The sequence below is a fragment of the Artemia franciscana genome, chromosome 9 (assembly GCF_032884065.1).
Source record: "Artemia franciscana chromosome 9, ASM3288406v1, whole genome shotgun sequence".
In the NCBI taxonomy this organism is placed as follows: Eukaryota; Metazoa; Arthropoda; class Branchiopoda; order Anostraca; family Artemiidae; genus Artemia; species Artemia franciscana.
The window spans coordinates 15,876,700-15,903,228 of NC_088871.1; the positions used below are offsets into that span (position 1 = coordinate 15,876,700).

Sequence of the window (26,529 nt, forward strand, 5' to 3'; positions counted from 1 at the left end):
TGAAAATTTGAACGTCTTGGGAGGGTGTAAAGAGGTACATTTAGTGTATATTGGGTTTGAAAAGGAGCGTGCTCATCTGTGTTGGTCTCAAACAGCTTGGTGTTGCAATGAGTTGTTAGTAGTAGTAGTAGTAGTGACCATCTTATAAATAATATCAAAAGTTAACTTACACTTCCTCTGCTCCCTGAGCCAGGTTCGCCCTTTTCTCCCTTCGGTCCTGCATAACCAGGGGTCCCAGGTCTTCCCTAAAATTAAAAAGAAGAATATTTGAGTGGCCAATTGTCATACACTGATTAATATCTATATTATTATTTCATACTATGCATGAAACGTAAATTTAAAACTACTTCATCTCAATATTATTCTTTAACATAAAGGTGTTTAAGATTTTGCCGGGTTGCTTTCACACTCTACAACAGCTATCAATGGAGATTACAAATTAAATACAGCCAAAGCTTTTATTTTTCTCTTTTCCAGACATAATATGTAAACAAATGGATAGTCTATTTTTGCTATAAGCATCATGTTTGCAGAGACGCCATTGGGGGGGGGGGGGTCAGGGGGGGGCAAATGCCCACCCCAGATTTACCAGGGGGCCCAAGCTTCCACCACAAAGGGCCCTTCGCCGGCCATAATAATCCATTATGTCCACCATAATCCATTCTGCCCAATTGATTTAAAGTTACTGCACGCCTATTAACCAAAGAGCGTAATTACTTGACGACCCTTGGGGTAATTACGCTATTTGCTATTAATCATTGTAAACTTTGAAAGTAGGTAAGATACATAATAAAATTCTCGAGTTCTGTCAAATACCCATTTCCTAGATGATTACGCGACACGAAGTGAATCGGGGGAGGGGGGGGCCAAGATGGAGTTCATGCCCAACCCAAGATTTGGTCCAAATGACGCCTCTGCATGTTTGTTGAATTCGAATTGATAAAAAATACGTCTGATTCCTATTAATAACGCGTATATGCAATAAGTGATGTTTTGAGACTTCTTTTAATATGATTACATAAAAAAACTGTTTTTTTTTCTAACTGAAAGTAAAGAGCGACATTAAAACTTAAAACGAACAGAAATTACTCCGTATATGAAATGGATTGTCCCCTCCGCAATCCCTCGCTCTTTACGCTAAAGCTTTTTTTTGTTTTAAAAAGCAGAATTGTGGCAAAGAGTCAAACTTTAGCGTAAAGAGCGAGGGATTGCGGAGGGGACAACCCATTTCATATACGGAGTAATTTCTGTTCGTTTTAAGTTTTAATGTCGCTCCTTACTTTCAGTTAAAAAAACCAGTTTTTTATGTAATTTCTGAACGTTTTTGAATTAATGCATGTTTGATTTTGGCTATCCACACATAAATTATTAAAATGAAATTTGCATATTAATTCCTTTTTTGGCTAAATGGCTTTCTCTTAAATTGATCGGACGATTTTGAGAAATAGGGGATGGGGAAGGAGGCCTAGTTGCCATGTAATTTTTCGGTTACATAAAAAGGCAACTATAAATTTTAATTTTTAACGAATTTTTTTATTAGTAAAAAATATACGTAACTTAAGAATTAACTTACGTAACAAACTTTTATATTCTTTAATTTTTATTATGTATATGAGGGGGTTTGTTCCCTCGTTAATACCTCGTTCTTTACACTAAATAGTAAGTTTTGTCCCAATTCTTTAAGAATGACCCCTGAATCAGAAAGGCCGTAGAATAAATAGTTGAAATTACTAAAAATACTATAGCATAAAGAGCGAGGTATTTATCTCCTCCTAAATACCTCGATCTTTATGCTAAAGTATTTTTAAAACCCCTCATATGCGTAATAATCTCTGTTCGTTTTAAGTTCCAATGCTACTCTTTTCTTTCAATTGAAAAAAACTTTTCCGTGTTTATTTTTTTATTGTTTTTTTTTATAGTGATTTTAGAAAATCCTGCGCCCTTTTCATTGAATTTCTGTTCCCCCATGACATATTTCTCCAAAGAAAGATCGTCCCACTTAGCCCCCTCCCCTCAACCCCACCCCCAAAACCAAAAAAAAATCCCCTGAAAACGACTGTACACTTCCCAATAACCATTATTATATGTAAACACTGGTCGAAGTTTGTAACTTGCAGCCCCTCCTCCAGGGACTGTGGGGGAGTAAGTCCCTCCCAAAGACATAGTTATTATGGTTTTTGACTATGTGGAACAAAATGGCTATCTCAAAATTTTGATCTGTTGACTTTGGAGAAAAAATGAGCGTGGGAGGGGGCCTAGGTACCCTGCAATGTTTTTGGTCACTTAAAAAGGACACTAGAACTTTTCATTTCTGTTAGAATGAGCCCTCTTGCGACATTCTAGGACCAATTGGTCGATACTATGACCCCCGGGAAAAAAAAAAAAAAAAACAAATAAACACGCACCCGTGATTTGTCTTCTGGCAAAAAATACGAAATTCCACATTTTTAGAGCTTGAAAATTTAGAGAGGGGCTTGAAAATTTTGCTATAGGGTTCTCTGATGCGCCGAATGTGATGGTGTGATTTTCGTTAAGATTCTGTGACTTTTAGTGGGTGTTTTCCCCTATTTTCTAAAATAAGGCAAATTTTTTCAGGCTCGTAACTTTTGATGACAAAGACTAAATTTGATGAAACTTATATATTTAAAATCAGCATGAAGATCTGATTCTTTTGATGTATATTTTAGCATCAAAATACCGTTTTTTAGAGTTTCGTTTACTAGTGAGGCGGATCGCTCCTTACTACAGTTCGTTACCACGAACTGTTTTAAAATAGTCAGGAAATAGGGTTTTAAGGTAAAACAACTTCAGTAGCCTTAATATTTCGTACTATTGCCCTATCTTTTAAAAGTTGAACCTTATAAGAGTCCCCCACCCTATTTTTTTTCAGATGGAGGTAATGAATAAAAAAAAAAAATAATTAGCTCGTAACTTTTGATGACAAAGACTAAATTTGATGAAACTTATATATTTAAAATCAGCATGAAGATCTGATTCTTTTGATGTATATTTTAGCATCAAAATACCGTTTTTAGAGTTTCGTTTACTAGTGAGGCGGATCGCTCCTTACTACAGTTCGTTACCACGAACTGTTTGAAAATAGTCAGGAAATAGGGTTTTAAGGTAAAACAACTTCAATAGCCTTAATATTTCGTACTATTGCCCTATCTTTTAAAAGTTTAACCTTATAAGAGCCCCCCACCCTATTTTTTTTCAGATGGAGGTAATGAATAAAAAAAAAATAATACCATGGAACAGAGAAAATACTTCAAACTTTGAATCTTCTAATTGGCATCAAGAAATGCCAAAAATCAGAAAAAAAATCGATCAAAATATTGAGAAAAATACAAATAATTGTCCTCAATTCATCCATAAATTTACCAAAATGCAGGTGTCAAAATTCCCCTTTTTTTTCTTGTAAGAAACTTTTGTCCGACAAGAACTTTCAGAAATAATTAAATAAAATAACATTGATTGGGATTGATTGATTAGGAACTTTTATAATTATTTCGTAAAAACACTTTGTCTAAAACCTGAACACTGTTTATTATTTTTTCTTTTTTGAGTAAAATTTGTATTCTTTTCAATAGTTTCCTTAAAGTGTCAAATTGTTTTAAAAGTATCTTTAACTCGTGTTAATTGTGACGAGCCGTGCAACCTATCCAAAATAGTCATCATGCAGCGCTAAAAACCTCTTGGGTGGATTTAGATGGTTTATATGGTTTAGCTGAACTAAATACTGAAAAACATCTACATGGTAGTAAATTTATGCTTTAACAATAGAAAAAGAAGTTAGGAAACTTACGTCAATTCCCTTTGCAAGCGTTAATAAAAAAAAAAAAAAAGTAAGAGACAACACACAAGTTATAGACATAGTAGATACAAAGATGGATCTATAGGCCAGTTAAAGAGTAATTTTATAATAAATTGAAATAGTAAAGGCATATGCGTCATCACATAAAAATTGCACGGCTCAATGGCCGGGAATCCTGGATCTATGATGAATGAGCAAGGATAAAATTGTATTCAGGGAGCGATGAATATTGTGGATGTTATCTAAAGGCAGATATATAAACAGCCTGTTGTATTGTCCAAAAGCTGCTCCATTACTATTTCTTCCACAATTTCCTTATTTTTTGTTTTAGTTCATTAAAATTTCCTCTCATGGTATTTCCATCTATTTTCAGCTGCTGATGGGCTAGATTCTGGAGTGTTCCGATGATAGCTCAAATAGTTCAAAAATAACTTTGTCCCTCGCGTAATATATGGGCAAGACGACAAAGGAAATAAGTGCCTTGTGTTTAGGTAGGGTTGAATTTGGTTTACAAAGTGTTCTTCCGACTAACCGTTTGATTCTGCGTTCTTCTCACAATTCGAGATGCATGAATGTACCTTCATGGCTTTTTTAAATTCAAATTAAACAAGTGTACATCTTCAATGGCTGAAAGTTTATTATGCGCGTTAAATCTATTGCATAACGGCTGTTGTGGCGCTTGAGAGTTTCTCCCTGCCAACATTTCCATCCATTATTCACTTTCTATTCAATCTGCCTCCTCTTTTCGTTCCTTAGCTTTTCTCTCTGCCCATTCTTTTCGTTCATTCGCCTGTACCATATGTTTAGCAAGTTGGTTTCGTTGATAAATTGTTTGTATTACATCTGTTTTTGTTTTCGTTTTTACCCTTGACCCGAGCTTGACTCAATACTAGCTCAACTAATATTCTGCCGATTTCTTTTTCAAGCATATAGCCCACACCCTTCAGGCAAATCACCTTGATTTTCCCTTGTGTCTGTTAGGTGCACTTGTCCCATTGCGTATCTTCATGTTTTTCTTTTCTCTAATCGGGTTTTCATATACACTAGCTTCTATATTTTCTAGGTACCCAAGCTCACTGCAAGGTGTTCCCGATTACCAGCAGTTATCAAATCTGTATCTTAGTTTCAATGTTCCGTTTCCGGGAACAAACCTTTTTCAGTAAGTGGTTTATTTTCCTCCCACATTTCTGATTGTATTGGAGGTATCTGTATGTGTGAGCTTGTTGGGAATTTACCCATGAATCCGTCATCTAAAGAGCTAACTAAAATTGTGGCTCGTAAACTGGTGACCTTTTCTATACGCTTTGAACAAATATAAATCTAGGGTAGATTTATCTTTTGTTTGTAATGAGGGAAGTGAGTTTCTCGTTGAAACTACCATTATTCTATATTTAACTCTGTTTATCTTGCAAAGCTCCTCGATTGTTTTTGCTTAACTGGTCGTGTTTCCCGGTAGCAACCCTGATGACAGCTTCTTTTGAACCTCCTTGGGTTCTCCCGAAACTTTTTCTAGTTCTATCAGTACGATTTCATCTCGATTTCAACTAATAATTGAAATCTCGATTTCAACTAATATTGTGAATTTCTGGGATTGTCGACAAAAAAATTTAGTCCCAATATAATTCGTCTCAAACGAACTCCGAACCATGAAATCAGTCTTGGAACTTCCAATGCGTGTAGTCTGTAGGGGGAAAAGCACGCATAAATTTATTTGGAGGCATGAAAACCTTCCTAATGAGTTAGTATGACTATGAATACACAGGGCAAACCACCCTATTTCGCAAAATTTAGCATCTAGAACACAGATATTAATTCTTCTGCCCTAAGCAGCAGATTTTCCTTAAAAGGCTCACAACCTTCCATTGACAGCTCATCTGAATAATTTGCCAGCAATAACCTTCAACTCTGAAGACTATACTAAGTAGTCTACTCAATTGACGGATCGGTGTAGGCTAAAAATATAAATCCTCCTGTCTACGGAGTTTTCAGCGCCGTAATTGTTTTAACAGGTCAATTCTAGATTTTCGCTAGGCCCAAAAAATTTTAGATCAAATAACATGGTTCAAGATGCTGCCACTAGGGTTTTAGGTTTAAAGAAGGCTAGAAATAATATTGAGGTTTACACTCCGCTCCAAATATGAATGGCCCGTATCAATCACGACTTGTAAGATACCATCTCATAGCCTAAACAACAGCCCTGGAGAAACCTTACACTTGGAATCTGTTTCAGACGATATTGCTCAATCGCCACCTCAAGCTGCCACACCCAGCACTAGGCTGGAGAAGTGGTATTTCAAAGGCACAACCGAACAAATATCTCTTGTTTATACTCTTAAAGCCATAGGATAATTTATCTCATAAGATATCTTCATCTAAATAAGAGATGAATTCACCTAAAACAAAAATCGCAGCGAAACTTCTACACCTCAACCCAGGCTAAGAAAAAAAAATATATACAGGTAATAAGTGGAAAAACGTATTTTTAGATTCAACGTACAAAAATACATTGAACCAAACCAAAAATCAAAGTACAAAGGCTCTGCACGGGTGTGTCCCTTTGACATTCTGACATATCTTTGACATTCTGAAATATCAAGAGGTCATCACTGACATACCATAACCGCATGACTCAACACAAAGAATTACTTGTAAAAAAAAAAAAAAAAAAAGACCAGACAATAGCGTCTGGCTAAAGGACAACACGCCGTCTAGCTGAAGTTTCTGTTCGTCTTAATTAGCTGGCTTATTCATACAAGACGTACAAAAAATTCTCTTGGAAAATGGAAGAATGGGTTTAAAGGGAAAATATAAATTGCAAAAAGGAAATTAAACTGATAATAAGGGCCAGGGACCCAACACCTGCTATTTTCACTAAAGTTTAATTTTGGCCCTAAATGGTTTAAGAAGGACTATTCAAACACAACGGCAAATATAATATAATAAAGAACTCTTTTCATAATATGAGTACATCATGCAAACAATAGAATTTTTAGTTCAAACATATCAAAGGGCAATATATAAATAAAACACATGCAGTTACCCAGAAACTGTATTCGTTGCACTCAGAGACACTATCAATAAAGCATTGTAAAACTTTAGTATAAAGAGAGTGTTGAGGAGGGGGATGTTTTAGTGTCAATCTTTACTCTCAGTGAAAAAAGAACAGTTTTTTTAACAGAAGTTAAAGTTTTTTTTATATATAATAATAGAGAAGAAAAGGAAATTTTGCTCATTAGATTCCAAAAGCATTTGGACTAACTGCAAAATGATTAAAATGAAATCAAATTTGGGTATACTATTCCTGATTTAAAAAGTGAGATTAATCCCACTAGTTTAACAAAGAAAAATATTCATTTAATTTTATGACATTTTAACAGTCAAAGACCTTTGACCTTTTTGATCACTTGAAGGCTTTTGGCTAGTACAGGTTTACTTTAATTTAACTAGGTTATGCGCAAGATTTGTTAGGTAAAAAGAAGGCATAATTTTGTTCGAATCTCATCGGAAAGAAAAATACGGGTATAAACAGTATTATATAGCAGTTTCCACGACCTGTATTTATGTTTAGTTGTATATTCGATTTATTTAAAAAGAACAACAACTATAATTTGTCAGGTGTGGATTTCTGTTGCTTGTGTTTTTATCTTTCTTGTTTTGTACGAGGTTTGTGTGGTTTTTCCTTTGTTATTATTTTCTATTATTCGCTAACAGGCTTTATCTAATTTCTTTTTTTCTCTCTTTTTCTTCGTTGATAAAGGCTTCCAGGTGTGAGTTCTACGGTTGTTGGTACAGAATGAAATTTGGAAAAACAAAATGAGTTTTAGTAACTCGTTTTCGTAAGGAGCAACATCAAAACTTAAAACCAACAGAAATTATTCCGTATATGAGGGGGATTGTCCCTTCCTCAACTCTCATTATTTACGTTAAAGCCTTAAAGTTATCAAAAAATGCTTCTCATTCAAATTCAACGGGCCTTGTTTTGAGTAGTCTTTCTTCAAAAACTATGCAAAAAAGCCAAACTTTAGCGAGGACTGGGGGAGGGGAAGCCCTTCGCATAGATGACAAAATTCTGTTTGGATTAAGTTTTAATTGTGTAAATGTGAAATATCCCCTGTATGAAATTCCCCGAAAACTTTTCTCTCCAATAAACATTCCCCCGTAGAAAATCCGTCCAATGGAAAATTTCCCCCTCCGGAATTTCTATCTTATTTCCTGTAAGAAATACTATGTGAACAATGAGGAAATTGTGTAGCTTACAGTCCTATTCCCAAGGGCTATGGTGGTTATTTCATTCCTAAAGGCATAGTTATTATACTTAGAACTATGTTGAATCAAATGGTCTGCTCAAAATTTTGATCGGATGTCTATAGGGAGAGGGAAGGCGTGGGATGGGGCTAGTTGCCCTCCAATCTTTTTGGTTACTTAAAAAGTGCACTAGAAATTTTGATTTCCCTTCGAATGGAACCATCTCTCGATCTTCTATGACCACTGGTTCAATTTGATCCCATTGGAAAAAAAAAGAAAAAAAACAGCATATCGGTGTGCTTCTTCTTGGCAAAAATAAAGAATTCCACAAGAATTCCACATGCTAAATCTGACGGTATGATTTCCATTAGGATTCCTTGACTTTTTGGGGTATGTTTCCCCCTTTTTCAAAAATCAGGCAAATTTTCTAAGGCTCATATTTTTGACAAATAATATTCAACTCAATGTATTTTATAGATTTAGAATCAGAATAAAAACTAATTCTTATGATGTTTCTATTTTTTTTTTAAATACAATTTTTTTTAATTTCTGTTACTATTGGGCCGAGTCGCTCCTTAATACAGTCCGGCGCAATCAGTTGTCTGAAAGTGCTTTTCCTTTAACGTACATTGTTTTCATAAACTTATACGCGTTATTACATTTTATTTTATTTTAGTCATAGATAGAACCACTGTATGGTCTCAGAAAATAGGTAAGCTTATAACTATTACACGTATTACAAATGAAGGTTAAAAAGTAGCAAAGAAGCTCTTTTCCCCTATTTAAACAAAAAAAAGTAAATACTTTCTTTGTTTTTATTCAGTCTCGTCTTTGACTTTTCACTTTTTTGATTATTTTAGCGATAAAAGAATAAAACCTTTTGACGCACGTAGTAAACAAAAAGTCGCTAAATTGTAAACTTATCGGTACTAACCATAGGCCAGAAAGAAAACAAACGAAAGAAAACAAACAGGTTTAGTACATTTTGCCTCATATTTGAATGTTTTCTTCGATACTATATTAAAGAAAAGAAATAAAATGAAGAAAAGAAGAGAACCAAGTCTAAAAAACATTAAGGAGAAACTTACAGGAAATCCAGGTAACCCAACATCTCCCTTTTTTCCATTTAATCCAGGTGTCCCAGCAGGTCCATGAGGTCCTTTAAGACCACGTTTGCCCCGTCTTCCCTTTTCACCCTTCTCCTGAAACGAAAAAGTGCAAAGATAACAGCAACAGCATTATTTGTAACAACTTGTGACAACGGTACATTGTCCTTGTTTACTTCAATTACTTGATAAGGACCGACCTTTTAAAAATGCAGATTTTCAAACTGCATTACTCTCTATACTGTAACTTATCCAAAAAAATTTGGTAAACAAAAGGCAAAAAATACTTTTTATAGGAACTGAGAAAAAGGAACACGCACTACACTCTATTAATTATGAATATCCTACTTTTTATTTATATTGATACATCCATGATATTTTCCGGATATCTGATGCATCTTATCAAATCACAACAACAATAATGTCCCGATAAATTTACTTCTATGCTGGAAACTACTTTACTTTTACAGAGAATTAAATAAAAAAAAGCAAGTTTTTTCATCTAAAAGTAAGGAGCAATATTAAAACTTAAAAGGAACAGAAATTATTACGTATACGAGAGGGTTGCCCCCTCCTCAACACCTCCCTCTTCAGGCTAAAGTTTTTCAGCATTAAAAAAAAAATTACTCATTGTTGTAATTAAATGACCCTTGTGTTTCAGGAATCCTTTTTAATGAATTGGGACAAAATTCAATCTTAGCGTAAAGAGCGAGGTGATGAGAAGGGGTCAACCCCTCCCATATGTAATAATTTATGTTTTTTTAGTTTTAATATTGCTCCTTACTTTCAGTTGAAAAAAAGTGTTTTTTTCAATTTATTTTCTAATCGTTTTTTAAATAACGTCAGGATAATAATCTGGCTTCACCTCCACGGAAAAATTACCCTCTCCATGGAAATAGTGTCTGGACAATTCAATGCTGGTACCCTTTGACACCCTTTGGTGTCAATTACCCTTGACACCTTTGCGCGTAAGATTGAGTCAGTAAAGCGAATTCAAGACATATAAAGACATTTCGTATAGGAATTCTGGCAAATACCACAGTATACAATTTCCCCTGAAAAGTTCACTCCCTGGAAAATTCTCCCAGTGCAAAGTCCCCCCAGCAAAAAATTCGTCCCCACTCCGCCCAAAAAATGTAAGCATACTTTCCAAAACTCTAATACTATACACATAAAATACGTAAACAACAGGCAAATTTTATAAAATCACTATATTTTGGCATGCCAAATACCCGCACACTTATTAAACTGAAAAAAACTGACCTGATTCTTAAAGATCTATAGAGAAACAAACATGATGATGTTGGTCCCCCAGAGGCTCACCTTTACCGAACGGATGATGAAAAGGCTTAAGAGCTTTTGCAGCATTTCTCATCTATTTCACCTAGGTCTCAGACGGTTAGCTATCTTACGGCTAAAGGGAGTTAGGTGAATAAAACAATGACTTCCGTTTTGCACAACAGAGTACTGACTGTTGATTGTTGTGGGAGCTTAGAGCTAAGAGCTATAGTCAGTAATGATAGAAACAGTTGGTCCAATATGATGGCCTTTTGGCCAGAGAAACTCAATGCAGGAGGGAAACAATTCTCGACTTTTGTCGAGAAAACAAGGTCTCCGTAGCGAGCACAGTTTTCCAAAAGTACAATTAACGTAAGGTAACCTGGAGATTCCCAGACCGTAAGACCAAGAACATGATTCACTATGTGCTATTATCAAAGTGCCAGAATTTCTCTGTAGTAGACATAGTGGCACTACCTGCGCCGAACCATGGCTCCAAACTATCCTGATGTCAAGGTTCAAACTAAGAATAACAAAATTGCCAAAACCAAAGAAAATTCCAAGATCTCTGCTGGACCTACTGTGGTATCCTGAAAAAAGAACATACCAATATTTCTGCCGCATCTGACAAAGTCCGATAGATTCTGACAAATCACTCTTCCTTGACACACATATTCTTAAACAGCGTCAATTAACAGCAATGAGTCATTGATCATCAAGCTATACGGGGATAAGCGATTTTTCAGTAAAAGTTGGACCGCACCACCTTTTTTGTTCAAGGTTCAAGGTTCAAGGTTCTTTTAATATAACCAATATATACAAAATATTAGGTAACTCAAGGCTGAGAGTATAGCTCAAATGCAATTGAGCTACCTTTAAGCAACACTAAATCTGCACAAAAATTAAAAATAAATATTTCTCTAACCAATCTTGGCAGAAATAAATAAAAACCAAAAAACAAACAACAAAAACAAATCCCGTGCCGTACGATACCATTTCCATCCTCCGCACACCATTTTGAGACACAATTAAATTTACAACTTAAAACCAAATGAGTCATAAGACATCTGGAGGCCTCATGGGCGAACCCCAGAGACCAACCCATTAACTTAAAAAAAATAATAAACATAACTTAAAAAAAATCATATTATTTAGATTTATAAATTTCAATCAGCACTCTTTTCAACTTCCGTCCTATAGCACCTATGCTTACAATAAAATCAATCTCATTTTTCAATCTTTCCCAATGTAGAGGAATCAATACCTCAGGCGAAAACGCGACCTCTCTGTAACTACCTTAGGAGTCCGCAGATTATATTTACCACGGGTTTCAACTTGTGAAGATGAAGGAGAAGAAATATGACCCATCGATGCAAAATATCTGGGGAGCTTTTCTCGTTCAAGCTTAATCTTAAACATAACACTTAAAAATTGGATACTTTGCCGAACAGGAAGAATATTATGAAGTGAAAAAAGGGTCTCTGTTGTGGATTTTAAGGGGAAGTTTGATGGCGATGGCAGAAAGGGTTTAAGGATACGAACTGCTTTATTTTGGATAATCTGTAAAGGGGTAACATTACTTTTAAAAGTGTTCAAAAAAAATAATAGATGCATAATCAAAATGGGATTGCACAAGGAAAAGTAAAGGGATTTAAGAGCGCAATATGGAAGAAGGTTTTTCAGTGACCTTGAGGAGAGTAGGGATCAGAAAACCACTACATAGTCATCTGCGGAAGAAATGAGACGCCTGCGAGTTATTGCAGAGGAATGAGCACAGCAGAGTATTTTTCAGAACAGTACCCAAGCTGAGTCACAAAAACGAACGTCAATGATCCTGGTTAGGAGGAAAAAAAGACTAGCAATTCATAGACGGAACCCCCCAGCAGAGCTGATCCTGAAATACTGTCATACGCAGCCAAGAGCTTCTCGAGTCTGAACACAACGATCAAATTGCTAAAGTAGAAAAGGGTCCAGGCCCAAACGGAAATAATGCTGTACTTTTAAACATCGGATCGAACGATCCTTAACTCATCTATACCATACCTTGTCTATCGTATCAGAAACTGTCACTTACCCCGTTAATAGGGCATGGCCATCATTGTCCCTGTTTGCAGAAAGGAATCAAGGAAGAAATACGGAGAATATCATTCAATTATTCTCAGGAGCAACTATTCCTGTGTTTTGACATAAGTCTTACTCCGACAGATACAGCAATTTTCAGGACAGCTTGCACTCTGTCAGATTCGCAATCGAGCAGATATTAGTCATTCGACAGCTCCTGGAATGGCACCTCGAATTCAACCAAGAACTCTCTCAGCTATTCGTCAATCTCTGACAGTTATTCGGCCTGATTTTGTAGAAACGACAAAGGCTTATCGGTCGTCGCAATAGAATCTCCGACGAAATGGTCGGAATCATCAAGGGTCCCTATAACCAACTGAAATGCCGAATATTAATGACTGATACGTTATCAGATGAGTTCAAAACTTCATTGAGAGCACTCAAAGGTTGCACTTCATGAATATGCCTCTTTCACCTCATTCTAAATACCCACCTATCCCTGATGCCAGTCGTACATGACGTTAAATAGAAGGACTGACGATGAACAATCTTGCCTCATGTCACACAATGATCTAGCCAAGTTTAAAAAGGAGCTGCAGGCACGAGCTGCTAGACAATACGAACCTACTGATCTATTGGGAATCAGATCAAAATGGTGAGATTAGACCGCTTCTTTTATCCAGGAGGCATACTTTCCACTGATAACTCCTATAGCTCTGATGTAAAATGATGACTTAAGGTTGGTAGCTTTATCTTCTGAACACTAGTCAACGTCTGTAAGCACAGCCATCTATTCAATATATTCAAACTGCGTCTATTCCATTGCCTAGAAATTTCTGTAATTATGTGTAGATTCTAAACACGCACATTCAAAACCAAAGATGAAAGGAAACTTCTAGCATTCTTAGATGAGACGCAAACATCGTACTGTGACAATAAAACATACTGACCACATCATGAATATAAATTACACCGCACGGTCCAGTACACTAAAATCATTCTTAGCAGATTCAACAAGAGCTAAAAGCTCATACGGCTCTGTGACGAGGCGAGAAGAGCTAAGAGCAAAGAGATCATATGGTATGAGCTCTGACAAAATTCTATGAATCAATAGATTGATTTAAAAAGGAAAATAAGAGGCTTAATGCCGGTCAGGATTTAAAATAAGAGCTCTGAGTCACGGTGTCCTTCTAAAGATTAAAATTCATTAAGATCCGATCACCCACTCGTAAGTTAAAAATGCCTAATTTTTTGTAATTTTTCCTCTCCCTTTAGCCCCCCAGATGGTCGAATCTGGAAAAACGACTTTATCAAGTCAAATTGTGCAGCTCCCTGACACGCCTACAATCGTCCTAGCACGTCCAGAAGCACCAAACTCGCCAAATCACTGAACCCCTCCCTCCAACTCCCCCAAAGAGAGCGAATCCAGTACGATTCTGTCAATCGTGTATCAAGACATTTGTTTATTCTATCCACCAAGCTTCATCCCGATTCCTCCACTCCAAGTGTTTTTCCAAGATTTCCCCTCCAACTCCTCCCAATGTCAAAAGATCTGGTCGGGAGAGCTCTGAGACATGAATTCCTTCTAAAAATCAAATTTCATTAAGATCTGACCATCTATTCGTAAGATAAAAATACCCCAATTTTTGCGTTTTCCAAGAATTCCGGTTTCCCCCTCCAACTCCCCCCAATGTCACAGGATCTGGTCAGAATTTAAGATTAGAACTTCAAAGCACAAGATCCTTCTAAATATCAAATTTCATTAAGATCTGGTCACCCTTTCGTAAGCTACAAATACCTCAATTTTCAAAATTACCCCCCCCAATTCCGCCAGAGGGCAGATCCGGTCCGGTTATCTCAGTCACGTATCTTAGACATGTTTCTATTCTTTCCATCCAGTTTCATCCTGATCTCACCGCTTTAAGTATTTTCTAAGATTTACGGTCCCCCCAACTGCCCCCCCCCCAATTATGCTTGATCCGGTTGAGATTTAAAATAAGAGATCTGAGTTACGAGGTCCTTCTAACTATGAAGTTTCATGAAGATTCGATCACTCCTTCGTAAGTTAAAAATACGTCATTTTTTCTTATTTTTCAGAATTAACCCCCCCCCCCCAATAGAGCGGATCCGTTCCAATTATGTAAATCACGTATGTAAGGCTTCTGCCTATTTTTCCCACCAAGTTTCATCCCGATCCCTCCAATCTAAGCGTTTTCCATGATTTTAGGTTCCCCCACCCCAAACTTCCCCCAATGTCGCCAGATCCGGTCAGGATTTAAAATAAGAGCTTTAAGACGCGACATCCTTCTAAATATCAAATTTCATTGAGATCTGATCACCTGTTCGTAAGTTAAAAATACCTCATTTTTTCTAATTTTTCAGAATTAATCCCTCCCCCAACTACCCCAAAGAGAGCAGATCCGTTCCGGTTATGTCAATCATGTATCTAGGACTTGTGCTTATTTTTCCCACCAAGTTTCATCACGATCCCTCCACTCTAAGTGTTTTCCATGTTTTAGGTTTCCCCCTCCCAACTCCCCCCCCCCCAATGTCACCAGATCCGGTCGGGTTTAAAATAAGAGCTCTGAGACAGATATCCTTCTAAATATCAAATTTCATTGAAATCCGATCACCCGTTCGTAAGTTAAAAATACCTCATTTTTTCTAATTTTTCAGAAATAACCCCCCCCCCCCAACTACCCCAAAGAGAGCGGATCCGTTCCGTTTATGTCAATCATGTATCTAGGACTTGTGTTTATTTTTCCCACCAAGTTTCATCCCGATCCCTCCACTCTGTTTTCCAAGTTTTAGGTTTTCCCCTCCCCCCCCCCCTATGTCACCAGATCCCGTCGGGATTTAAAATAAGAGCTCTAAGACACGATATCCTTCTAAACATCAAATTTCATTGAGATCCGATCATCCGTTCGTCAGTTAAAAATACCTCATTTTTTCTATTTTTTCAGAATTACCACCCCCCCTCCCAACTACCCCCAAGAGAGCGGATCTGTTCCGATTATGTCAATCATGTATCTGGGACTTGTGCTTATTTTTCCCATCAAGTTTCATCCCGATCCCTCCACTCTCAGTGTTTTCCAAGATTTTAGGCTTTCCCCCTCCAACTCCCCCCAGTGTCATCAGTTCCGGTCAGGATTTAAAATAGGAGCTCTGAGACACAATATCATTCCAAACATCAAATTTCATTAAGATTCCATCACCGCTCATAAGTTAAAAATACTTCATTTTTTCTATTTTTTCCGAATTAACCGGCCCTCCACACCCCCCCCCCCCAGATGGTCAAATCGAGAAAACGACTATTTCTAATTTAATCTGGTCTGGTCCCTGATACGCTTGCCAAATTTCATCGTCCTAGCTTACCTGGAAGTGCCTAAAGTAGCAAAACCGGGACGGACAGACAGACAGACAGACCGACAGACCGACAGACGGACAGATTGCTATATGTCACTCGGTTAATACCAAGTGCCATAAAAAGTAACAGCCACGCTGGGTCGGCCGTATCCAGTGAATAGAGTTGAGGCATGTCCCTAAAATTTCCCTTGAAGTATCTCATATTGCCTTTGTCCACGAGGCAGACAACGAAAATAATGGTCAGAGAACTTTGACAACGTCAAGATAGCCCACTTATAACCCACCACACCAGATAGAGTAATATAATCAGCTTATGCTTATGAGTTGGCAGGATTTGCAGTCCCAAAAAATGCAACATGAATGGTTGGGACCTAAGCTTATTTTCACAGTTGCACTATAAAACATAAACATTAAAACGACAAGAAACTGGTTTGAAAAGCCTATATCAGCACAAATATGTTCCCAAGTACAGTATATTAACACTATATCACTGTGTCTTTCGTAGTATTCACCTTAAAGGTAGAAAAACTAGCTTTTTAATCTTAAATCTTTTCCAATTTAAAAAATGTTTTTTAAAACCTTTACTATGACTGATTAATCATAGAGATAACGCTTGGAAGTTACACTCAAGCTCAACTTATAAAATTGTACACGGCATTAATAATTAATGTTGTGGTTTGTTTTATTTATTTTTATTTTATTTTTTTTAGTCTGAATATAGTACGACCTAGGTATAAGTCTGGAAACCATGGAAACAATGAAAGTTATAAAACTGAGTCAAATCAAGTCAGCTCTCCAATTTTCAGAATAGGTAAGAGGACATGGCTTATCATCAGCAATTTACATTACTTGCAAGGAAAACCTAGTGATAATGCCAGAGAAAGAAAAACAGATCATTTCAACGGTATGCTTAGAAGGAAGCTGAATACGCAAAATAATGGCAACTAATAATTACTTAAAAATAAATATTTTGTTTTACATTTTTAATCTAGCCGTGACTTTTTTCTCTGTATCAGTACGGTAATTTATTTTCCGCTATTGTCACTGTCGTTTAACTCTCTGATGCTCGCGGTAATGTGAAATAGGGTGTATTTTTAGTAATACTCTCATACCTGGGCAAACTGGGTAAATTAGTAGGGAGATAAGAGGGAGGTATGATAGGAGATAAGGAAGATAAATGAGAGATAATGAAAAGCAATGTTTCAGTTCTTCCTGGTCAAAATTTCTTACCAGGTCCAAAAAAAATGATGAGTTATGCACTAAGATCTATCAGAGGCAGCATAAATAAAAAGCAATAGATTGGTGGCGCTAGCATCGTATATTAAACATTATTTCAAGTATATTTACTCTCTTATAAAAATTGATTTTAAGTATATAAATTATTTTAACTAAACTTATTTGGGTACATTACTCATTTAGTTAACTTAATTAAAACTTGCGATATAATTTTGAAACTATATCGCTGGTTATATCGAAAAACTCTGGAAACGAACTCTGAGCAACTCTTCGATTCAGGAGAGCACATCAAAGTTATATCTTCTTCCACATTTTGTTTTGAACGTGTCTAATATTAGTAATAGTAATTAGTTTTAATTGATTTTAATTATTTGCACATATTAAGATTAAAACTTAGGTTACTGCTGAAAACTCTCGAGGAAATGACCATTAAATCTGAGGGATTCTTCTATTCAGGAAAGTTAGTAAGAGAGAGTTGGTAGTAGCTTAGCGCCTTAATGCACAGATTATTTTAAGAACCCAAAATGCAAAAAAATAGAAATCTAGTGACGGGGAAAGACTAGAAAGTTATATATTCAAACAACATCAAAAATAGAAAGCTAGGCAAAATAAAAATCTTTTTTTTCAATGTAAGCGCACATTATTTTCTTGTGTTATTCTGTTCTTATTTAGTTTTTTTATTATTATTTCAGTTTATAGTCTACTTGCAATCCTGCTGGCAACAAACAGGTAGAATTTGAAACGCTGGTGGGAAGAGTTACCAGGGAGAACTAGAATAGGAAACCAGCCTAAAATGTTGAATACCGCAACTCAGGTGAATTTGTTTATGTAAAAAAAAGAGATTTGGCAATTAAGAAAAAAATGAGCATAGTGTCTATATCGATGAACCATTTGACGAATATAGCGGCACTAAAATGAGTAAAAATATTGACAAGGTCTTATCCATTGACGCACATAGAAATATGTTTCAGGGTGGGATTTATTAGAGGGGGTTTATTTAAAAATAAACACAAAAAAATCATGAGTTTTAAAGTAAAATGAAAGTAAGATATTTAACTTAATTCGATAAATTATGAAGAAATTTAGGATTCTAAGATATTTTACAACTTAATTAATATTTTGAGGGTTCTCTTCCTCATTTGTACGTGTCTGTTGCTGAGATAATTTACATCGTTTATTAGTGTAAGAATAATCTTCATATTCCCTATAAAATTTACTATTTTTGCCAAAGCGACATTAAAAAATGTTTGGCATTCCATTCTTGAGATGATAGTTCTCTGGTATAGAGCAATGCTTTTATTTGTCAAAGTCTTAGTATTACACCTGTCCCTGATAACCCCCGCCACCCCCCCCCCAAAAAAAAAGAACAACAAAATATATTCACATACTTGACAATGCGTGGCTTACCTATGTAAGTCGCGATAAGTCACAAATATGTTAAAAACTTACTGCCTCTGGTCCTTGTGGCCCAATAGGGCCTTCTGGACCAGGTGGACCTGGAGACCCAGGAAGACCGTCTAATCCCGTTTTTCCTTCTTCACCTTTTGGGCCTGGTGGACCAGGATATCCATTATTTCCTGGCTCTCCTTTTGCTCCTTTGGGACATGCATAAGCTACAAAAACAAATATATACATTAATAGATTTCTAGTCTGTATTTCCAATTCTTAGTGTACGATTTTTTTTCTTTCATTTTCTTAGCACCTGTTGGAATTGTTCGTATAAAAAAAATAGAATAGAAGGAAAACAAAAGTTAATATATGCAATTTTAAAAGTAGTAATTTACGAAATTTTTGCATTCTTTAAAGAAAAAATTAGAGATTCGCACAAAGTCGCACACTCACAAATACACTTATATGCAGACATACAGTCATCGTGTAGTATCCGAAAATGGTCATCCTTTTTGCACGCAGGAACTCTCACATTGCTAAAGACCTGGAGATTATACCCCGCTGAACATATTATTATAGTTATGGCAAAACCAGCCAATTATGATCAGCTATTTTCAAGACTACCAACTGCCCATTCCCTGGCTCCTTAACCGGGTACTTACCATGGTAAGGTGAACCTATTACCCAAGATGAGCACAATTTTAAAGTTTTTTTGAAAAATCTTCTTTCAACATTCATTTTTGACATTTTGGTAGCTAAAAGCTTCGTATTAATTCAAAGGCGTTTTTGTCGAAGCCCGAATTTCAGAGCTAATTTTTTGAGTCACAGGCCCTCAACCAGACGGGTCCATATCAGGTAGAACACGAAACAGTTTCCATAGTGGGTAGAATGTAGATAGCATTTCGAAATTCTATATGCCAAGCATTGATCTGTCATTACTACAATTTGTGTGTGTATACTGGACCCTCCAGAGAATATAAACAATCATTTGGATACCAGATAAGAGTTGAGGTACCGCTTTTTTGGCTCCAATAGAATCAAGTATCGAGGCTATGGGGTTAGGTAATGTTTATATTTATTTGATATATTACTATAAACTTAAAATTTTAAATTATTCAACTGTACATTTCATCGATTATTTTAGCCGCTAAGGGAAAGGAGTATCAGACAATATTAGAACCATCCACTAAGGTTTCAGAGTTACTAAAGGGTTAAAAACCATAAGTTACTGCTTAAGGCTAATATGCAGAGATAGACTCACAGATACTTATTTATTCATATATACCATAAGAATTTGGGATCGAGATTTACGAAAACTTCTACTTTAACTATAGAATCATAGGAATATCAGAACACAAAGAAAACACTGAATGTTTAATTAAAAATCATAATAGCTATAGAAAAAAGGAACGTAAAGATTTGACTAAACAAAGACAACCACCAGTAACATAAATCTAGGATAAAGAAGCTTACGTGATCCCAGTGTATCACTAAACAATAAATACTTTGGGAATTTTCGAAAAAACCAGCGGGAAATTATTTAAATTACAGTTTTTAAGAACATTTATGAATCCACAGCAATAGCAGATCACTGAAGAAAACCAAACTAAAAATCAATTCACCAAGTAATAATACTAAAAAAGACGGCGAAAGACGTAAAAAATGGACGGTAATTTATAAACGCAAGTTTTTATATCAAGCAAATTTAAAGTGTATTTTTTGTAGTAGATTTCTGGTCTTTTAAAACTATGCTAAATCGCTTTTATCTCTTTTTTATTACAAGGATTAACTCACCAGTAGTAATGCTAATAATTCTTGCAAATCTTTTTGAAGGATCTAAAATATGAGACTCAATACAAGGAGTGTTTCATGGGGAACTAACAACCGGTTAACTTTTTTGCTAAAAAATAAAAAACCAAAAATTCTGTCTGGATGCTTCTCGTAGAGGAAGATCGGGACAGGCGAGATTGTAGCCTAATGAGTGGCTCTCATCAACTCTGTCAGACATACAAAAGTTCTTGCCGGGTTAAGCATCGATCAAGTGTAAATAAAATTAAAGAAGTGATGCATATTTTTGTTGAGCAGAGACAAAGGCTTTTCAGACGATTTGTAAGAAGGCAGCAACCAAAACATGGACAGAATTTCACAGAGCGCAATTTTGCAAACACCTGAAAAGAGCTTTAGGAGTTGAAATGCCTAAGAAAAAATGCATTAAGTGCCCAAATCAATTCTTAAACTGCATGACCAGAAGTTCATTAAAAACCTCAGTCTTACCTGATACAGAATCACCTGAACCTTCAAATTCTGCTTCATTACCAACTTGGGGGCTACACTGAAAACCTCCAGGTCCAGGGGGCCCAGGAGGACCGGTCTCACCTGTTTCACCTAAAAGATACAATTATGTACAAACGAATGTATTTTATTACATTATCAAACAGTTCGTGGTAACAAATTGGAAGTAAAAAGTGACGTGGCTCAATAGTAACCAAAAACCCTAAAAAGCGTAGTTTTGATATTAATAGACTTATCAGCAGAATTGGCTTATTATGCTGATTCCAAATATATCATATTAATTAATTTTAATGTTACCCATCAAAAGCTACGAGCCTGACAAAATTGGCCTGATTTTCAAAAAGGGGGGAAACACCCCGTAAAGGTCAAGAAATCTTAGTGAAAATCAGACTACCAGATTCAGTGTATTCAAGAACCCTATAGTAGAAGTTTCAAGCTCCAATCTGCAAAAAATGCGGAATTTTGCATTTTTTAAACAGTTCGTGATAACGACTTGTAAGCGAGTAGCTTAGGGAATTTTGATACCAATAGATACATCAAAAGAACCCAATTTTTATGCTGAATCCAAATAATCATAAAGTTTAATATTACCCATCGAAAGTTAGGAGCCAGAGAAAATTTGCCTTATTTTCCAAAAAGGGGGAAACACCTCCTAAAAGTCATAGAATCTTAATGAAAATCACAACATCAGACTCAGAGTATCAAAGAACCATGTTATACAGATTTCAAGCTCTTATCTGCAAAAATGTAGAATTTTGTATTTTTGTAGAAGAACGATCACGGGTACAGGTTTATTTCTTTATTTGTTTTTTTTTTTCGACTGGTGATCGTATCGACCAAATGGTTGGAGAATATCTCAAGAGGGCCCATTCGAAAGGAAATTAAAAGTTCTAGTGCTATTTTTAATTGATAAAAACTGGAGGGAAACTAGGCCCCCTCCCACACTCATTTTTTCCCGAAGTAACCCGATCAAAATTTTGCGATAATCATATTGTTCAACATAGTCGAAAAATCTAACAAATATGTTTTTGAGGGCGACTTAATCTCCCAAAGTACCCGAGGGAAGGGCTACAAGTTAAGAACTTTGCCCACTGTTTACATACAGTATTGGTTATTGGGAAGTATACAGACGTTTTCGAAGGGATTTTTGTTGGTGGGGGTCCAGGCGTTACGTGAGAGGATCTTTTAATGGAGGAAATGTTCATGGGGGAAGGGAATTTTCTATGAAGGGTGCACCGGATTTCCAAGCACTATTTAAAAAAAATTAGAAAATAGATTAAAAAAACAAGTTTTTTCAACTGAAAAAAAGGAATAACATTAAAACTTAAAACGATAAGAAATTGTCATGTATAAGAGGGGGTTGACCCCCCTTGTCAATATCTCGCTCTTTACGCTAAAGTTTATTTAGTTTTTTCAAAAGAGCTATTTATTCTAATTAGACGGCCTATGTGATTCAGGTGTTATTCTTAAAGAATTGGAACAAAATTCGAACTTTAGCGTAAAGAGCAAGGTATTGTGACTAGAGGACAAACTCCTTCATATACGTAATTTTTTTTTTGTTTATTTTAAGGTTGATCCTTGCTTTCAAGTGAAAAAACTTGTTTTTTTTATTTAATTGCCAGAAAAAAGTCACAGGTGCGTGTTTAGTAGCTTTTTTTCCCAGGGGTGATTGCATCGAACCAATAGTCCTAGAATATCGGAAAAGGGCTTTTTCAAAAACATATCAAAATTTTTTGTGCCCTTTTCAAGTGACCAAAAAGATTGGAGAGCAATTCCACCCTCCTTTTTTCTCAAAGTAGTCAGCTCATAATTTTGAGATAGCCATTTTGATCAGCATCGTTGAAAGGTCGAATAATTATACCTTTGGATATAACCTGCCCCACCCATAGCCTCTGGGAAAAAGTCTTTGAGAAATAAAATTGGCCCGCTGTTTACGTATAGTATTTTCCGCGAGGAGAATTTTCTGGAGAGGGAAGTTTGTGGAGAGTGAACTTTCCAGGGAAATTTTGCACTGGGGGAGTTTCCAAGAATGCCCATACGAAAACCATTTTATTTGTCTTACTTTCTCTTTGCCGACACCAATTTACCAGAGAAAAGTGTGAGTTAAATTTTCACCGGGATTGAATTGTAAAGAGGATCTTTTCGCGGGGAGGGGGGATTTTTCCGTGAAGGTGGAGCCAAATTTCCTGCATTTACATAAAAAAGATAAAAAATTAAATAGAAAACAGGTTTTTCAGCTGATAACAAGGAGCGATATTAAAATTTAAAAAGAACAGAAATGATTGGATATATGAGGAGGGTTGCCCCCTTCAACACCTCGCTCTTTACGCTGAAGTTTGAATTTTGTCCCAATTCTTTAAGAATTGCTGAAACACGAGGGTCGTTTATTTAGAACAATAAGAAGCTTTTTAAATGTAGGCGCCTATAAAAATTGAGCGTAAAGAGCGAGGTGTTGAAGATAAGGCAACCCCCTCGTATATGTAATAATTTCTGTTCTTTTTAAGTTTTAATGTTATTTCTTACTCCTAGTTGAAAAAAAACAGTTTTTTATTTAATATACTATAGCATTTACTAGTTCTCATTTCACCACTATAATGTGCAAGGTTGCTGAGTTTTTATTTTTCGGGGGGAATGGGGTTATTTACATTGATATTAATCCGATCGCAATATACTGAAAGTGAAAAATATGAACAGAAAGTTTAGAAATCTTTCAAAATATTTATGAGGTGGCCGTACTCTATGTGCATCTTGATTGGTTTTGGCCTCTATATTCTCAGACCATGAACCTTCGATAAAAGGTGTAAATTATTGCTTGACAAGCATTTAAGTTTAAACAATGGACAAAATGAAAAATTTATAACTCTTGCCTCGGTTACTGTGGGGGTCATTTCATTCCTGGAGCATAGTTATTGAAGCTTTTGATTATTTCTAATGAAATGGCGTTCTATTTTTTTTGTCAGTGCTGAAGGGGGTCTAAAAAGGGCGAGGAAGGAGACTGGTTCCTTTTTGATAACTTTTCAACATTCCCCCTTCTCTTTCCAATTCCTATTCCCAACATTACTAACATGCACCTGAAAGTTTTAACTTACCACCCTTGGTTGTTCCTGAGATATTTCTGATACGCCTTTTTGACAACCAGCATGCATTTATTGGTTTGATTTTGTTCAACATCCCCCTTAATATTTCCTGAAAGTTCACCTTAATACCATAAGTCTTTCTGGAAACCCAGAATCAAACAACCCCCTCTTTCCTAATAGCCGACGGCATATGTTTATATTAGGCAGCTTGAATAGCTTAAAGCCCTTACCACATGGGCTCTGGAGGGGGGGGGGTACTGTCATTCCGGGAAGTATGGTTACTTGGCCCTAAGATTATTTTGTACAAAATAGCTATCTCAAGATCTTAATTGGATGCCTTAGGGGGAAGAGGAGCTAAAAAAGTCATGGGGGGGATGGCTGCCCTCTAATTACTCTTAAAGGGCACAAGAACTTTAAATTTCAAATAAAAACATACAAACTTTCAATTTCCAATCGAATGAGCCTGGGAAAAAACATTAAATAAACAAAGAGTAATAAATTAGGGACTTAAGGCTCTTTACTAGAGGCAGTGCTAGAGCATTGCCTCTTATTCTTACACATTTTTTTTTTGGGGGGGGGGATATAGTCAGACTTCCTTCTGTCGTTCTAGTGAACAGCCATACAAAATTCTTTCGCATCTGAAAAAGATGTATTTCTGTTAACTATTTGATTGACTGCGATACTTAGCACATCCAAAATACTTGTTTTTGGAGTTGGAATTATTAGATTGTTTATAAACATTTTTGCAGGTTTTTAAAACGTTAGGCCTCCTACTCTAGTAACAGTGTTTGTGCTTATAAGCAAAAAAAAAAGAATAACAGCATGTATACATAGATTTCCATACCGATATTTACGTCAGTGCTAGTCATTTGAAAAATGTGATCTGTCTTATTTTTCAAAATGAGAGACAATTAACTCTAGTTTCGGATTTTTGACGAGAGTAATTTCAATTATATGCTTTTATTTTGATTTGACATGACGATTAAGGGTTTTCTAAAGTGAAATCAAAATTACAAGTTATTTAATTTTTTTCAATTAAATAATCTCAATGATATACTTTTATTTTGACTTGACAGGACGATTAAGGGTTTTCTAAAATAAAATCATAATTACAAGTTGTTTTTTTTATTATTACTTTCTTGAGTGAATATCTATTGTGCATGGAATTTTCCTTCTTTTTTTGGTTGCTTTCATGATTGAAGTAGATGAACTTTGTTGCATAACCCTTCGGAGTTATCATTTTCCATTATCTTTACTTGTTGTGTTTTCTCTTTCAAGTCAGCATTTCTTTTGGTGACTCTTTATTTTACAGTAGGTTTTCTTCTCTGAATCTCTTGTGCTAAGCACGACTCGTTAATGCGAAAAACATCTTCCTTCGGCATTACTTCTATTATTTTTCACTTATTCTTCTATTAATTACTGTCAATTTATCTATAATTTTTCTACTCTATCCTTTTCTTCTATTATTTCCGCCAATCTTTTAACCGTTTTGCTAGTTCTGATCATTGTCAAGCTTTGAAATTTTATAAATTTCTAGTTTCTTATGCCAACGCCAAAAAATTTTATTTTCTGGATATTTAAATGACAGAATATCATTTCATATCAGTTCATAGATTCGTAAAAGGAATTATCTAAGTACTGAAATTAGCAAAGTACAGAGTACCGGAATCGCTAGCCGGAAGAACATTCTTTATTCATTAGGATAGTGAAAATCTGGAATCTAATTTGCTTGAATCACCTGCGCTAATACTGATCTTGTATATCATAGAAAAAGAAAGGGTTTTAGAATATATTAGAATAGAATAGAATATGATTTATTGGCTAAAATAGCACACAAGCTAGCATAAGCACGTCAGAACAATTATAATTACAATGATAAAATAAATGTTAAGGGATAAACATAGTTACAAAGTTAAATCAATTATTAAAATGCGGAACAAAATAGGGAACGAAAGAGTTTTTTTTACCTCATTGTCAACATTTGGGGACACAAGTCAAGTTGAGTATTTGGAGCTCTACGAGCATTAAGTCTTGTATTGGGAAGGATTGGGGGTTTTCTTTGAAGGGGGGAAGAAGACGTCGATGATAGTCAGAACTAAGGCACTTGTGCCCGAAGTTCATGGTAAGGATGTGACGTCGTGATTCCAATGTAGTGAGTTCAAGTCTAGCCAAACCTTCATCATAAGTAGTATAGGACGTCCCCAGTATAATTTTTATAGCTCTTTTTTGAATGCTTTCAATTTTAGAACATTGGGATTTGGTCAGTCCAGGGTGCCAGACAGGGCAAGCATATTCAAGACAAGGTCTTATATAAGAACAATAAATTATTTTAAGGTTCTGGATTGATATGGAGAACCGTTTAAGGAGGGAGAAAGATCTAAGGAGAAAACCACCTGTTTTAAATAAGTGAAAAGAGTGAGATTTCCATTTGAGGTCATTGTCCAAGTGCACACCAAGTAGCTTAACCATGTTTAATTTTGGGATGCAAAGGTAATTATTGACTGGGGTATATTTTTTAAAAAGGAGAATAGCATTAAACTGCTTTTCGGTATGCTCAGATTGAGTTTAACATTGGCAAGATCATTCTTTAAGTTGTTAATGAGTGAGTCAAGTTTAACGCCCAAAGTGTTTGAGGTTTTACAAAGGTTAAGGAATGTCAAATCAT

At 35.7% G+C, this 26,529-nt stretch overlaps 1 protein-coding gene and 1 long non-coding RNA gene across 28 annotated transcripts in view; one reads left to right on the top strand and one right to left on the bottom strand.

The window, feature by feature from the left end:
• LOC136031053 (collagen alpha-1(XVIII) chain-like) overlaps positions 1-26,529 on the bottom strand; it is a 442,617-nt gene that overhangs the window by 37,937 nt on the left and 378,151 nt on the right. For all 27 annotated transcript variants that reach the window (XM_065710278.1, XM_065710277.1, XM_065710270.1 and 24 more), the window contains 4 exons: positions 20,770-20,880; positions 18,556-18,719; positions 9,148-9,261; positions 171-245 (listed from right to left, as the gene is read on the bottom strand). In XM_065710278.1, coding sequence (XP_065566350.1) covers positions 171-245; positions 9,148-9,261; positions 18,556-18,719; positions 20,770-20,880 — 464 coding nt within the window. The remainder of the gene's footprint in view (positions 1-170; positions 246-9,147; positions 9,262-18,555; positions 18,720-20,769; positions 20,881-26,529) is intronic.
• Positions 17,798-26,529, top strand: part of LOC136031057 (uncharacterized) — a 56,745-nt gene continuing 48,013 nt past the window's right edge. The window contains exon 1 of the long non-coding RNA XR_010618421.1: positions 17,798-17,920. This is a non-coding gene — a long non-coding RNA (uncharacterized LOC136031057). The remainder of the gene's footprint in view (positions 17,921-26,529) is intronic.